The following is a 13,095-nucleotide window of genomic DNA, read 5'->3' as shown; positions in this document are numbered from 1 at the left end:
CCCACAGAGTCCAAAAGTCTGTTCTGTACATCTGTGTCTCTTTTTCTGATAAACATTCATTTAAAATATTCAGTCACAAGGTTAAAAACCTTGTAACCATGTGAGATTCTGGCTGTTAACTTATTGTAGTAATCAACATATATAAATCATTATGTTGTATACCTTAAACTAATACAATGTTACATATCAATTATATCTCAGTAAAATTGGAAACAACAGTGGGCCTCATACCTTACAAAACAGTTGAGGCACAAGGGAAGCCCAAGAATACTGGAGTGGATAGCCTATCCCTTCTCCAGTGGATCTTCCCGACCCAGAAATTGAACCGGCATCTCCTGCATTGCAGGTGAATTCTTTACCAACTGAGCTATCAGGGAATCCCACCTTACAAATAGATTTTTTTAAAAAAGAAAGAAGAAAGGAAGGGAAGGAGAGAAAAGAGAAAAGGTGGAGGGGAGGGAGACATGTCTTTGCTGGAGACGTGTGTCTGCTCTCGCTCCGCTTGACTCTGTCCCCACCGTTCTCCTTACAGTGTTCTGTCAGTTGTGGTGTTGGAACCCAGCGGAGACAGCAGATGTGCCAGAAGCTGACGGCCAAAGGCCGTCGGGTCCCCCTCAGCGAGACGCTGTGCCGGCATCTCTCTGGACCCCCTCTGGTGAGATCTTGCCAGATGCCTGTGTGCAGGAGTAAGTATGGAAATCCACACCGTGGGATCTGCTCGTTCTGTTCTCCTCCTCCAGTGGCGTCGTTTTCCATAGAGCAGCTCGTTTCTAGTCTGTAGGTACAGCAAATCAAGCAGATCTCAGCGTTGTCACCAGTGGCAAACGGTATAATATTGATGACCAAGGTACAACTCTAAGAAAAGTCAGCTTGAAGAAATGTCCACCCTCTTAACAAATGCACCCCTAGGCTTCCTCACTTAGGTTTACGCTTCCTTATGTTCTCCGCTTCATCATGATTTCCCCCACTTAGAACTCATGAGTGTTCCTAGTAGAAGTTAAGCTGAAATACTTTCCTTTTTTTAACTTTTTATTTTGTACTGGTGTATAGCTGATTAACAATGTTGTGATAGTTTCAGGTGGGCAGCAAAGGGACTCAGCCATACATACATAAACATGTATCCATTCTCCCCCAAACTCCCCTTCCAGCCAGGCTGCCACATAACACTGAGCAGAGTTCCCTGTGCTACACAGTAGGACACTGTTGGTTATCCACGTAAATATAGCAGTGTGTTCCTGTCTATCCCAAACTCCCTAACTACGCCATCCTTCCCCCTGGCAACCATAAGTTAAGTGAAGTACTTTCTGATTCACTTTGCTAATGATATGTGGGGATTCGTCCTATTTAAAGTAGATGAGCTAAGTATTTTTAAATATTCAAGTAACTCTTCTTTTGGATACTCTAATAATCTAAAACCAGCAAGGATGAAAATGTGAAATAGCTTTGGCTTTTAAAGGTGACAGTTTAGATACTTTTTCAGTTTATTATAAATAATAAGCTGAGTATAAAGAGTTAATATTATAGTTTCATTATATCCAAAAGCTAAAATGCATGTAGCAGTCATCTCTATCTTCAGTGTACATGAATTAGTATAGGTACATATGCATATGCATGTTTCATGTAGGAGGGTGATGAAAAATGAGTGGAGGGCTGCCCCCATGGTAGCTGAAAATAGGGCAGCAGTGTGGTCATGAGAAATGGGGTAGGGCAGCAGTCCTCAACCTTTTTGGCAACAAGGACCAGTTTGGTGGAAGATAGTTTTTCCACAGCCGATGAGGAATGATGGTTTGGGGATAATTTAAGCCCATTACATTTGTTGAGCACTTTATTTCTATTATTACTACCTTGTAATATGTAATGAAATAATTATACAGCTCACCATAATGCAGATTCAGTGGGAGCCCAGAGCTTGTTTTCCTGCAGCTAGATGGTCCCATCTGGGGGTGATGAGAGAGCGATGGGGAGCAGCCGAAGTACACATGGAGCTTTGCTCACTCACCTGTGTGACTCAGTTCCTAACAGGCCACCGACCGGTACTGCTCTGTGGCCCGGGCATAGGGGACCCCGGGATAGGGTCCCTTTCCTGATTGTTTCTCACTGTCTTTAAGTATTCACATAAAAAGGAACACTAACTGCCTCAGGTACCCTCCTGAACTTATGGTAAGAAAAAAATCAGAAGGTAGCTATTATTTTTAATGCCTCTTAGGAAAGAAATATATGTATACACACACACACACTACCAAGTTTACCAAAAACTTTCCTGAAGAAACTTATAAAACAAAGTAAGAAAAACAGCAATGACTTTTTTTTAAGTCATAGCTTTATAGCATTTACTGAGCACTTACTCTGTGAACCTCCCTGCAGGCATTGTTGCATCATCACATTTAGTTCCCAGCAGTTCTGAGACAGGTGTCATCCCCATTGAGAGATGAGGAGCCCAAGACGAAGAGAAGGTCCAAGATTTGACCACAGGCCTGTGGCTGTTGGTTGGGCCTCTTGGCCTCCTTGACCATGAGTCCATCTGATTCCTAGGCCCATGCTTTAAGCCACCTCTGTGTGGTGATTTGTGGACAACATTCATTTTTCTGCCCCTGGGATTTCTTTAAGACTAAATCTTCAAAATTTTGAGATTCCATAACTTTGAGATCCCAAGTTTTATAGTGTCCTGGATTTTAAGAATGTCTGTGGTATATGGTGTAGTGACACGGTTCAGGCTGCTTATCTGTCTGATTTTTATTAATTGTGGATGGTTGCATAGCAATACAGCTGGACCATAAACTACCTTAGAGGAGAGTGAAATTAAATTCTGGCAGCTTTCTTTAAAATAATAGCAGAGTAACATGTGGGAACACATCGTGGTTATTAGGGCACGCAGTGTGGTATGAGATGCAATTATAAACTATTTTGACATGCAGTAGAAAGCAGAGTAAAAGGATAAGTTTTAGGGAGAAAAAATAAAGCACTCCATACCATTGTCTAGCTTGCCAACATGGAGGTCATGGAAGCAGACAAGAGACAGGAATTTGTGTTCCCAGCACAGCCCGAGCTGGGCCCCCACTTCAGCTATAGTCTGGCCTCATGCCATCCGCAGGGATCAGTGGCCCTGGCTTGCAAAAACAATGGCATCCTCTTCTCCCCACCACCAGGAATGAGCCAGGGATGAGCTTGGGACTCATGTCCTCCCCCTGCTGGCTCTTCACCATATTCTCTCTGTCATCTCACAGCACGCACGTGGCCCCCATCTGCAGATGTATTGACCCGCAGGATCCTTTCTACCTTTCTCTAGGACCACTACAGGTCCATTCTTTCTCTCTGCCATTTGCCAACATCCAGGACAAACTGCACCCATGCTGATGACTTCCTCATACCCTAACGTCCCTAGTCCCCAATGTGATCAATTTCCCTGACCACCATCACACCTTGGCATATGGACACCATGGTATTGGGGTATGGCTTATAACAATGTTGTGATAGGTTCAAGTAGACAGCATAGGGACTCAGTCATACATATACATGTATCCATTCTCCCCCAAACTTCCCTCCCGTCCAGGCCACTGCATAACATTGAGCAGAGTTCCCTTTGCTGTACAGTAGATTCTTGTTGGTTATCTACTTTAAATACAGCAGAGTGTACATGTCCATCACAATCACCCTAACTCCCCCATCCTCATTCCTCATTCCTTGGTACTCAAATAGCTTTCTGCTCTTCCTCCTACCCCCGTCTCACCATCTGCTTTTTTAGTTAATGCTTCATTGTGACCTTCTTGCGCTGTTGTCCCGAGACTTCCTGCTCTTGCACTAGAAACCACTCCTCTTGACTGACATGTCGTCATCACACACTTAGCCAATGCTGTAGTCAGATCTCTATGCCCTTCCTTAACCCACTGCTTCAATGACCCTACTCATTCAACCCTGATGATCACCTACTTTTAGGTGGTGTTTGTTGGCTTGTTTTCTTAGTTCCTTGACCTGAGCTATTGGGATTTGCTAAAGAAAATAATGTCACCATCCTGATTAAACATACTTCATGTTCATGCTATCTGATTTACCTGGGCAATAATATGTGGATTTTTTTCCTGTTCCTAAGAATTCCCAAGAAATTCATCATAGCAGTTATTTCCTAATCACTGTACTGACTCCCAAGTTCTCATGTCTCCATGAATGAACTCACTTTTATTCCACTAAAAATGTCAAGGCTTGTGGCATAGAATAGTGACCTTCTGAGTGCCCTCTCTCCTTCATGTCACATCCACCTGCTTTGCTCACCATACTGGAAATATATGGTCTTTTTAGGTCTGATCTCTCAGGGATGGAAGGGGCCTGAAGACAAGAAAAATCAAGCCTGACTATGCTGTGATCTTTATTCCCTTTCAAGGCTCCATTTTTAGAAATGTGTCCTAATCAGTGCCTTGAGTTTAAGTGAAAACTATCTTCTTTGGAGGAGTGAGTCTTCTTGCTCTTCATTTTAACCCTTTGATGTGCAATGGGTGAAGACTTGGAGGTGGGGGTGGGCAAGATGTTTTGAGCTGTCCATGGAGGCCAGTGGTGCACCATACAGTCCTTCCAGTTAGAGGCCTCTTCCTGCTTCTCCCCAAACCTTCCCTGCATTTCCCCACCTCCAACTTTTCCTCCTATAAATTCTTCCCTTCACCATATCTAGTGACTGTCACTCTTCCCATTCTTGAAGGACCAGAACAATTCCTACCTTCCTCTATAATATTTCTCAATTTCTTTAGTCTCCAAAAGGTGTTATGACATTGTGATTAAGCCAACTAGAGTCTAATTTCATTTCTTTCAGTATCTCGTCATGTGACATTGACACAGAATCAATCTCTGTGAGACTTTTTCATCAATAAAATGGGAATGGTAATTATACCTACCCCATAGAATTGTTCTGAGAATTAATGCCTAGAAAGTGCTTAGAAGCAGTGCCAGGAGCATACTGTAGGCTCAAAAACATTAGTTATTTTTAATGTCATTACTACCTTCCTTTAATTCCTGTCATGGCTTTAAGATGGGGTAAAATGTAACAGTAACTAATATTGTGTCTTCTGGATCATTAGGATATGAGTTTATATGGGATAGTTAGGCAATAGCTTTGGACATTTTTTTCATATATAGGCCCCCAAAGCATGTATAATGAGTTGTACTCAAGACATACTTTTCAAATGTGTCAGGCTTAGATCAGCCTCAGATTGTTATTAAAAGTCTCAGATTGCTATTAAATGTCTACCTGGCTTGGCTTCTAATCAGGCATTCAAAGAAAGTAATGTTTGAGTTTAGATTTTTTTTTTTTTTTCAGTGATGGCTCCTGGTTTAAGGGTTCCTGAATTTTGGTGAAGAATTCTTATTTTTAATCCAAATATTGGCATCAAAATGGTTGAGGGTGGGAAGGCACCCAGACATGTCCCATATGATTGAAATGTCAAGAACAAACAAACAAAGAAACAAACGTGTTGTTGTTCAGTCATGTCCGACTCTTTATGACTCCATTGACTGTGGCCTACCAGGCTCCTCCATCCATGGGATTTTTCCAGGCAAGAGTACTGGAGTGGGTTGCCATTTCCTTCTCCAGGGGATCTTCCCGACCCAGGGATCGAACCCAGGTCTCCTGCATTGCAGGCAGACACTTTACCCTCTAAGCCACCAGGGAAGCCCGGGAAGCCCCAAAATGCTAAGAGAAATATGCCTTATCCCCTTCCCAGGTTAAGTTGAATCCTCTCACTTCTCTCCAGCTCCTGGTGGTCTTCCTTGTACCAGCCTCTTCAGCTCAGACTATCATCTTCCCTTCTTCTGCTCTTCCTCTAAGCCTTCTCAGCTTCCAGGAACACCCAGCCCCACCTGCCTGACAGAGCTGCAGCCCTTGGAAACCCAGCCACTAGGCTGCCTCACCAGCACCCTTCTTGGGCTGGTTGTTACCTCCTGCAGCATCCAGCAGCATACATTTGTTTTATCTTTTGCTTGTCATTTATTTGTTATTCATTCAATAAACAGTAAGAGTTTACTATGTACCAGGCACTATGCAGTGCCCTAAGGACAGAGATGATCTCTCTGCCTGGGCATATCTTGTTTTCAGTGTCTGATGGTAGTATTTCATTATCAGTTCTTTCAACAATCATTCTTCAGATGCTACTGTGTTTTAGATGTTATGGTACAAAATGAAGAGGAACCATTGTCTGGTCTCTAAGAACTCATAATCAGTAGGAAAGAGACACACATAAACAAATAAGAAGAATAAAGTGCCAGTGATGTCATAATGGGATGTAGCAGTGCTCGATCCCTCTAGGGGATGTGAAGAAGAATTTCATAAGGGAGGAAGCTTTGAGCAGAATTCTGAAAGATGTGTCTGATCATTAGACCCACATGGGATACAGGACAGTCTAAGAAAAAAGAGAGCAGTGTCGACAAAGGTGGGGGGTGGCAAATGGAGTGGGGCATTTCGGGAAACTGCACACAAACCACTATCCTGTGACCTTTTTTCCCCTTTAATATGCTGGGCTGTAGAACAGGGACTTGGGAATGACCAGCATGATGTCTTCATGGCCTCATCCCAGGAGTACCAGTGTCTCTTTCTGAGCAGGGAGATGATTGAAGATTGGACGTGGTCTCTGTTGAATCTCAGGTGCCGGGCTTAAGGCCTGAAAAATAGTCAGTCTCCCTTCTCATCCCCTGCCACAAGCAAATGTCCCTTTATTTATCAGGGTTCTTATGCTGCCCCTTTCCCAGGAGCTACCAGTGCCCTGCTTGTTTTAGAAGCCTCATGCGCACAAATTTCAAGACTCAGAAGGTTCTACTGCTTTTTCTTTTTAAGAAAGAATTAAAAATACACTGTTGCTGTGCCCCGCTTCCTCCCTCATAACTCCTGCTTGTGTTTGTGTGGGTCCCTGGTCCCCAGATGACGTGGATAATACTGTGTGTAGACCGCTGGGTAACTATCATGATGCAGACTCCAGGTTGTTCTGTATAAAATGCAAAACAAATGTTTTTATTGACAAAAAAATTCAGTAGAATTAGAGCAGAGGCTGAAAATGGGTTATGGTGAAACAGAATGCTTGAGAAGTGGACTGGAGAGCATCTTGAAACCCATGCTGATGAGACAAGTGCTCGGGCCTGGTGCACTGGGAAGACCCAGTGGGATCGGATAGAGAGGAAGGTGGGAGGGGGGATCGGGATGGGGAATACATGTAAATCCATGGCTGATTCATGTCAATGTCTGACAAAAACCACTACACTATTGTAAAGTAATTAGCCTCCAACTAATAAAAAAAAGAAAGAAAGAAAAGAAACCCATGCTGAGGAGTTTAGACTTTATTAAAGAAGGAAATGACATAGTCAGATTTTATTTTGTTTTATTTACTTGGATGGCTATATAGATACATTTTTCAATTAATTTTTATTGGAGTATAGCTTCTTTACCATGTTGTGTTAGTTTCAGCTGTACAGCAAAGTGAATCACCCATTCCTATACATATATACCCCTCTTTTTAAAATTTTTTTCCACTTAGGTCATCACAGAGTATTGACTAGAGTGCCCTGTGCTGTATACACCAGGTTCTCATTAGTTATCTATTTTATATATGGTAGTGTATGCATGTCAAGTCCAATCTCCCAGTTCACCCCAACCACCCCCTTCCCCCTTGGTGTCTGTACATTTGTTCTCTACCTTTGTGTCTATTTCTGCTTTACAAATAAGTTCATCTGTGTCATTTTTCTAGATTCCACATTTAAGTGATATTATATGATTTTTGTTTTTCTCTTTCTGGTTTACTTCACTCTGTATGAGTCTCTAGGTCCATCTACATCTCTGCAAATGGCACAGTTTCATTGCTTTTTATGGCAGAGTGATATTCCACTGTATATATGTACCACATCTTCTTTATTCATTCCTCTGTTGGTGGACATTTAGATTGCTTCCTTGTCCTGGCTATTGTGAGTAGTGGTGAACACATAGATATATTGGGAAAATATGAATGTGCAAGTAAAGTCTAGTCAAGGGGATATGACAATATCTCAGTGAGAGAATATAAGGACAGAAGTGGTGAGGATGAATTCTAACATTTCAGGTGTCCCATTTAAGTATCCGTTGCCTGGCTAGAGTTGGGAGCTCAAAGGAGAAGGGTGTGTTTATCTGTGTTTAAAAAGCAACTCTGGGACCAGGTAGGTGGTGAGGAGGGAGAGGGAGCTGCTGTTTGTTACCTTTGCTGATTTCTGTGGTATAGATTCTCCCATCATGTGGCTTCCTGCTACCAATGTGACGTCACTACCTGCAGAGTTGGGAATGGACACTAACAACCCCATGGACCTGTAAGTCAATGAGAGGAAGGGCCAGCAGACCAATGGACAGGGAGGAATCGAGGCAACTCCAGTTTCTGCCTTAAAGAATTGCAGGCTGGACTCTGAGGGCCAGGACTCCAGCATGGGAATAAGATGACTTAGAGGCTGCTTTGCAGCCAAAGCCCATCTGGGAGTGGCAGGAGTCGAGTGCTGGTGAGACAAGTGTAAACACCCAGCACAGATGGCTTGGGGCAGAAACCTGGTGTGGCACCAAGGCTGAGAGTCATGGCAGGGATACAACTGAATCATGGCAGGACACGAGCATGCAGACAGCCTTGGGCACGGGGCAGGGAAGGCTGGCACAGAGGCCGGAAAGAGGACCTTCAGAAGGAAGAGCTTTTCATTTTCTAGAAAAGCTGAATGATGTGGTGTTTCTCATGTCTAGTGCCATGGGAGAGATGGAGGGATGACCTGGTATCCCCACACTGCCCACAGCCCCCCAATAGGATGCCATGGGTTCCTGTCCACACTCTCTCTCCTAAGGTTTGTTTGGTTTGGCATTTTGGGGGCACATAGAAATGCAGAGGGAGGCAGTCATTCCAAACCAGACAGATTCCTACCCAAGAGCTGTGTCAGAGGATGCCAGGCTCCAGGCACTGCTCCAAAGGAACTGACAGGAGTCACAGAGAGAAACTGGCCCAAGTCCTAGCAGTTCCTGGGTCCCAGAGCACTGCCGAGGCACACCTGGTCACTGAATTGCTCTATAACTGGCGTGAGCAGTGGCTAACCAGGCCTGGTTGGGAATGGATCTGCCTTCCAGCAGATGGGCATGCAGCCAGAGGGAGCGGCTGGGCTTCTTGTGTGGCTCACCCAGCCATGGGCCAGTCCTTTCCCAAGGCTAAACACCACCTGTCACCTGCAGACTCCCCAGCCTGCTTTTGAAGGCATCATGGCCCCATCTATTAATACCTTAAGCCCCAAGCTTAGCTGGGGACATCTGGCTACCAGTTCTAAAGGTACTTCGAACCCATCTCCATGGTAACTAGAACCCATCTTCACACAGGATGCTGTGTGGGCTCATACCAGCTGCAGGTCATCTCCAGCCTGAACCCTGAGCTAGGCATGCACTTCCTTCCCCTTGCGGGCTTCGACCCCTTCCCAGTACAAGCGGGAATATTCAAGCGATGGCCTCATCTGTAGCAGCCCTAAGGAGTCTCTCTCCACCCCTCCCTCAGTTGCACAGGTTCAAAATTCTGACTTTGACCCAGCTTAAACTCTGATTTAAAGAGTGACTTTCAAAGCCATCCACATTCACCATCTGCCTTTCCCATAATCCATCATGGAGGAACAATGACCAGATGGGGTGTTCAACTGAATTCTTTTAAATAGTAATAAAAAGATGCCTGTATAAGTATCAGTATATATAAACACATGTATGTAGGTATTATGGCTAGGTATGTGTGTATACACATACATTACACACCCTGCATTGTGACAATAGGCCACTTTTAAATATTCATAAAAAGCAACCAGCTAATTAAAATTAGTGAGTGTTAGTCACTCAGTAGTTGTGTCTGACTCTTTGTGACCCTATGGACCTTAGCCCACTAGGCTCCTCTGTCCATGGGATTCTCAGGCAAGAATACTGGAGTGGTTTGCCATTCCCTTCTCCGGGGGATCCTCCTGACCCAGGGATCAAACCCAGGCTTTCTGCATTGCAGGCAGATTCTTTCCCCTCTGAGTTACCCATGCTAATAAAACAGGAAATAAGCAAGACTAATATAGAATTATGTCTTAAATTTTACACTTCCTTCATATGCAGGCAGAAATTTAGCTCTAAACTTGATAACACAAGTGTTGTCTTGGAAAAGGCAACCTGGTCAATGACACAGTTCAGTGTTCATTGGGTAGGAAATGAATTAATTACTCAGAGGAAATACAAGGATTCCTGATGGTAAGACCACAAAGCATCCTCCTGCTTCCTCCTACAGAGGACACTGCATGTTGTAAAGATTTTGGCAGGGTTCTCACAGAAAACACAGTGGCTGTTTCTTATTTTCCCTTCCCTGTTCACCAGTAGCAGCCCATCAAATTATCTTTGAGTTAACCCAGTGAGACTCTCTGGGGTGGTGGTTCTCAATCTTTGCTCTACGTTTCAGTCTCCTGGGGAGGTTTTACAAATTTTGATGCCCAGGCTTCTGTTCCCCATAAGTCAGAATTTCTGGAGAGTGGGACCCAGGGTAGTAAAATTAAAAAATAATAACAGCAGGTGCTCCTAATTGGCAGCAAAGTTTGAGAACCACTGCCTGTAGTCAGAGTTGATACTGAAACTCTTACACCCCAGTATGTCTGTGTTATTGTTGTTCAGTTGCTAAGTCATGTCTGACTCTTTGCGAGTCTATACAAGTTGGGAAAGTAGAGAAATCCTCCCAGGTGGTTAGTCAATAGCCTTGGCCTGAACCCCAGGACTGTCTCCCAGCTGCTTGGGCCCTTCTGCTGCGAATGGTCCACCTTCCTTGTAATGTACACTGTCGGGAGAGGAGACACTCAGAGCAGCAGTGTTACAGCAAGACCTGGTATAGGGCTACAGCCGCCGTCCGTTGCAATGGATCGAGCCCTTGTTGTGCAGACTGCTGTTATGAGTGGCATCTCTGGGACTTCCCTGGTGGTCTGGTGGCTAAGACCCCATGCTCCCAATGCAGGGGGCCTGGGTTCCATCCCTGGTCAGGGCACTATATCCCACATGCCACAACTGAAAATCCTGCATGCGTCAACTAAGACCCAGTGCAGCCAAATAAGTAAATACTGTTTAGTTGCCAAATCGCGTCCAACTCTGCGACCCAATGGACTGTAGCCCACCAGGCTCCTCTGTTCGTGGGATTTCCCAGGCAAGAATACTGGGTTGCCATGTCCTTCTCCAGGGGATCTTTCCAACCCAAGGAACTCCTGCAAGGATCAACCCATGTCTCCTGCATCGCACGCAGATTCTTTACCACTAGAGCCACCAGCGAAGCCCAGTGTTTGCAAGTGAAAGTGTTAGTACCTCAGTCATGTCCGATTCTTTGTGACCAAGGGGTTTGCTAAAAAAAAAAAAAAAAAAAAAAGATGGCATCCCTGCCTATAATAATGGGTGAACCACAAATTTAGCAGGAATCCTCCTCCTGCTTTTGACCACTGTTGAACAGCAGTAAATTTAAAATTCTGTGTTGCCAACCTAGAAAGAAATCTCATGTCTTAACTTACTGAGAGGATCTTGATGTCCTCTGTGAAGAATCTCTATCCCAACAGGTAAACATGTACACATGACAGGCCATTTGGCTCCACTTCAAGCTGATTCGAGGGGAGGGAGAGTTCATTGGCAAAACCTTGGACAAGGGGCCTGGCCTAGAAATGGCATCTCAGTGGAATTTGCGTGCAGACTTATTACGCCTGTCCCTCATTTAGAACACACTCTAATGCAGAAGTTATGCATCTACCCCTGTTGTTTTTCTGAACCTACTGCCAGCCCCACACCTAAGCAGGCAGCAGCCAGACCCTAATGGGATCATGAACCACCCAAGAGAAGTCAAGAGTTATTCCAACAAACACAATCTGGGTAGTGTCCAGGGCCTGAGAAGTCTGTCTTAAGTGGACTTCCCTCTGGTGATCTAGCGATTAAGACTCCACACTTCCATTGCAGGGGGTGCAGATTCGATCCCTGGTCAGGGAACTAAGATCCCACATGCTGTGCAGCAAGGCCAAAAAGTTTCAAAGACAAAAACAGAAATGGAGTTTCGATCTAGTTCTCCTCCCAGCCTATCCCTACCAGTGTTACAGTCGTAACCGTTGGAAGAACCATAACTGGGGTCCTCTGAGGCTCTTAGGCCCCTGTCTCATGACCTTAATTCCACAGTGTCATTGATGTGAGTTCAGTCTCTCTTCTGTCACTCCCTGATGCTTCCTGCCCTCTAGTCCATGGACCTACATACATCTTCAAAGAGGAATCAGACTCCCACCCATATCACATCCCCCTACCTACTCACTTCAGTATCACCCCAGGATGCATTGAGGCCTTCCTTCCTGAAAGTGAGTGGTTGCGGGGGCGGGCAGAGGGAATGGGGGAGGGAGAAGAGCCGCTCCTTCTGGGGGATGGGATCTGGGGAGCAACCTCTCTGGCCTCCACCCATTATCTGTGGCTGGTGCCCAGAAACAAGGAAAAGTCAGCCCTCCTGTGATCCCTCTATGCTTGCCCCGTTGATGCTGGCTGGACCCGCCTTTGTCAGCTGAGAACAATGTCTGAGAGCTTATACATCCCACTACTGTGCACTTGATAAAAATGCTCTGACTTTTCACATTCCTCCAGTGAAGGTGTTAACATCACCTGCATGTTATAGGTGAGAAAACTGAGGCTCGGAGAGAGTAGATCACTTATTCAGATGGTAGTGCTGAGATTCTCTCTCGCTGTTCAGCTGGCTTTCAGTGCCAGTTTGAACTTTTCTTCTTGCATCACTGGGTTCTTCAGGCCCCCATGCTAGTTTCACTGGCCTGCTTGGGTGATCTGCTATGGTCCCCAGCTGCATCCTCCTTTTCAAATCCTTCAAATACATTCACTCACCTCTCCACACTCACTGCCTCCTTCTGATTTTGGATACCCTTGGCTGAACCATACTAGATCCTCAAGAGCCTCCCAGATGGTGGAGACCCCACACATCAGACGTCCCCTTATTGATGGAAATATTTAACCATTTAACCTCATGCCTCCCCAAACCAAAGGCTCCTTTATAAAATAATTGACATTATTTCATGCAATTCATTCAAACTTGCATTCTTTGCTGCTAACGT

The 13,095-nt window shown here is 44.8% G+C and overlaps 1 protein-coding gene across 3 annotated transcripts in view; it reads left to right on the top strand.

The window, feature by feature from the left end:
- The window catches only part of ADAMTSL3 (ADAMTS like 3), a 361,288-nt gene that overhangs the window by 278,050 nt on the left and 70,143 nt on the right, over window positions 1-13,095 (top strand). For all 3 annotated transcript variants that reach the window (XM_065906671.1, XM_065906673.1, XM_065906672.1), the window contains exon 20: window positions 533-686. In XM_065906671.1, the coding sequence (XP_065762743.1) occupies window positions 533-686 (154 nt within the window). The remainder of the gene's footprint in view (window positions 1-532; window positions 687-13,095) is intronic.

Source organism: Muntiacus reevesi, chromosome 15, assembly GCF_963930625.1.
Source record: "Muntiacus reevesi chromosome 15, mMunRee1.1, whole genome shotgun sequence".
Taxonomy (NCBI): Eukaryota; Metazoa; Chordata; class Mammalia; order Artiodactyla; family Cervidae; genus Muntiacus; species Muntiacus reevesi.
The sequence above is the reverse complement of the archived record's forward strand: the minus strand, read 5'-3'. Positions and strand labels throughout refer to the sequence as shown.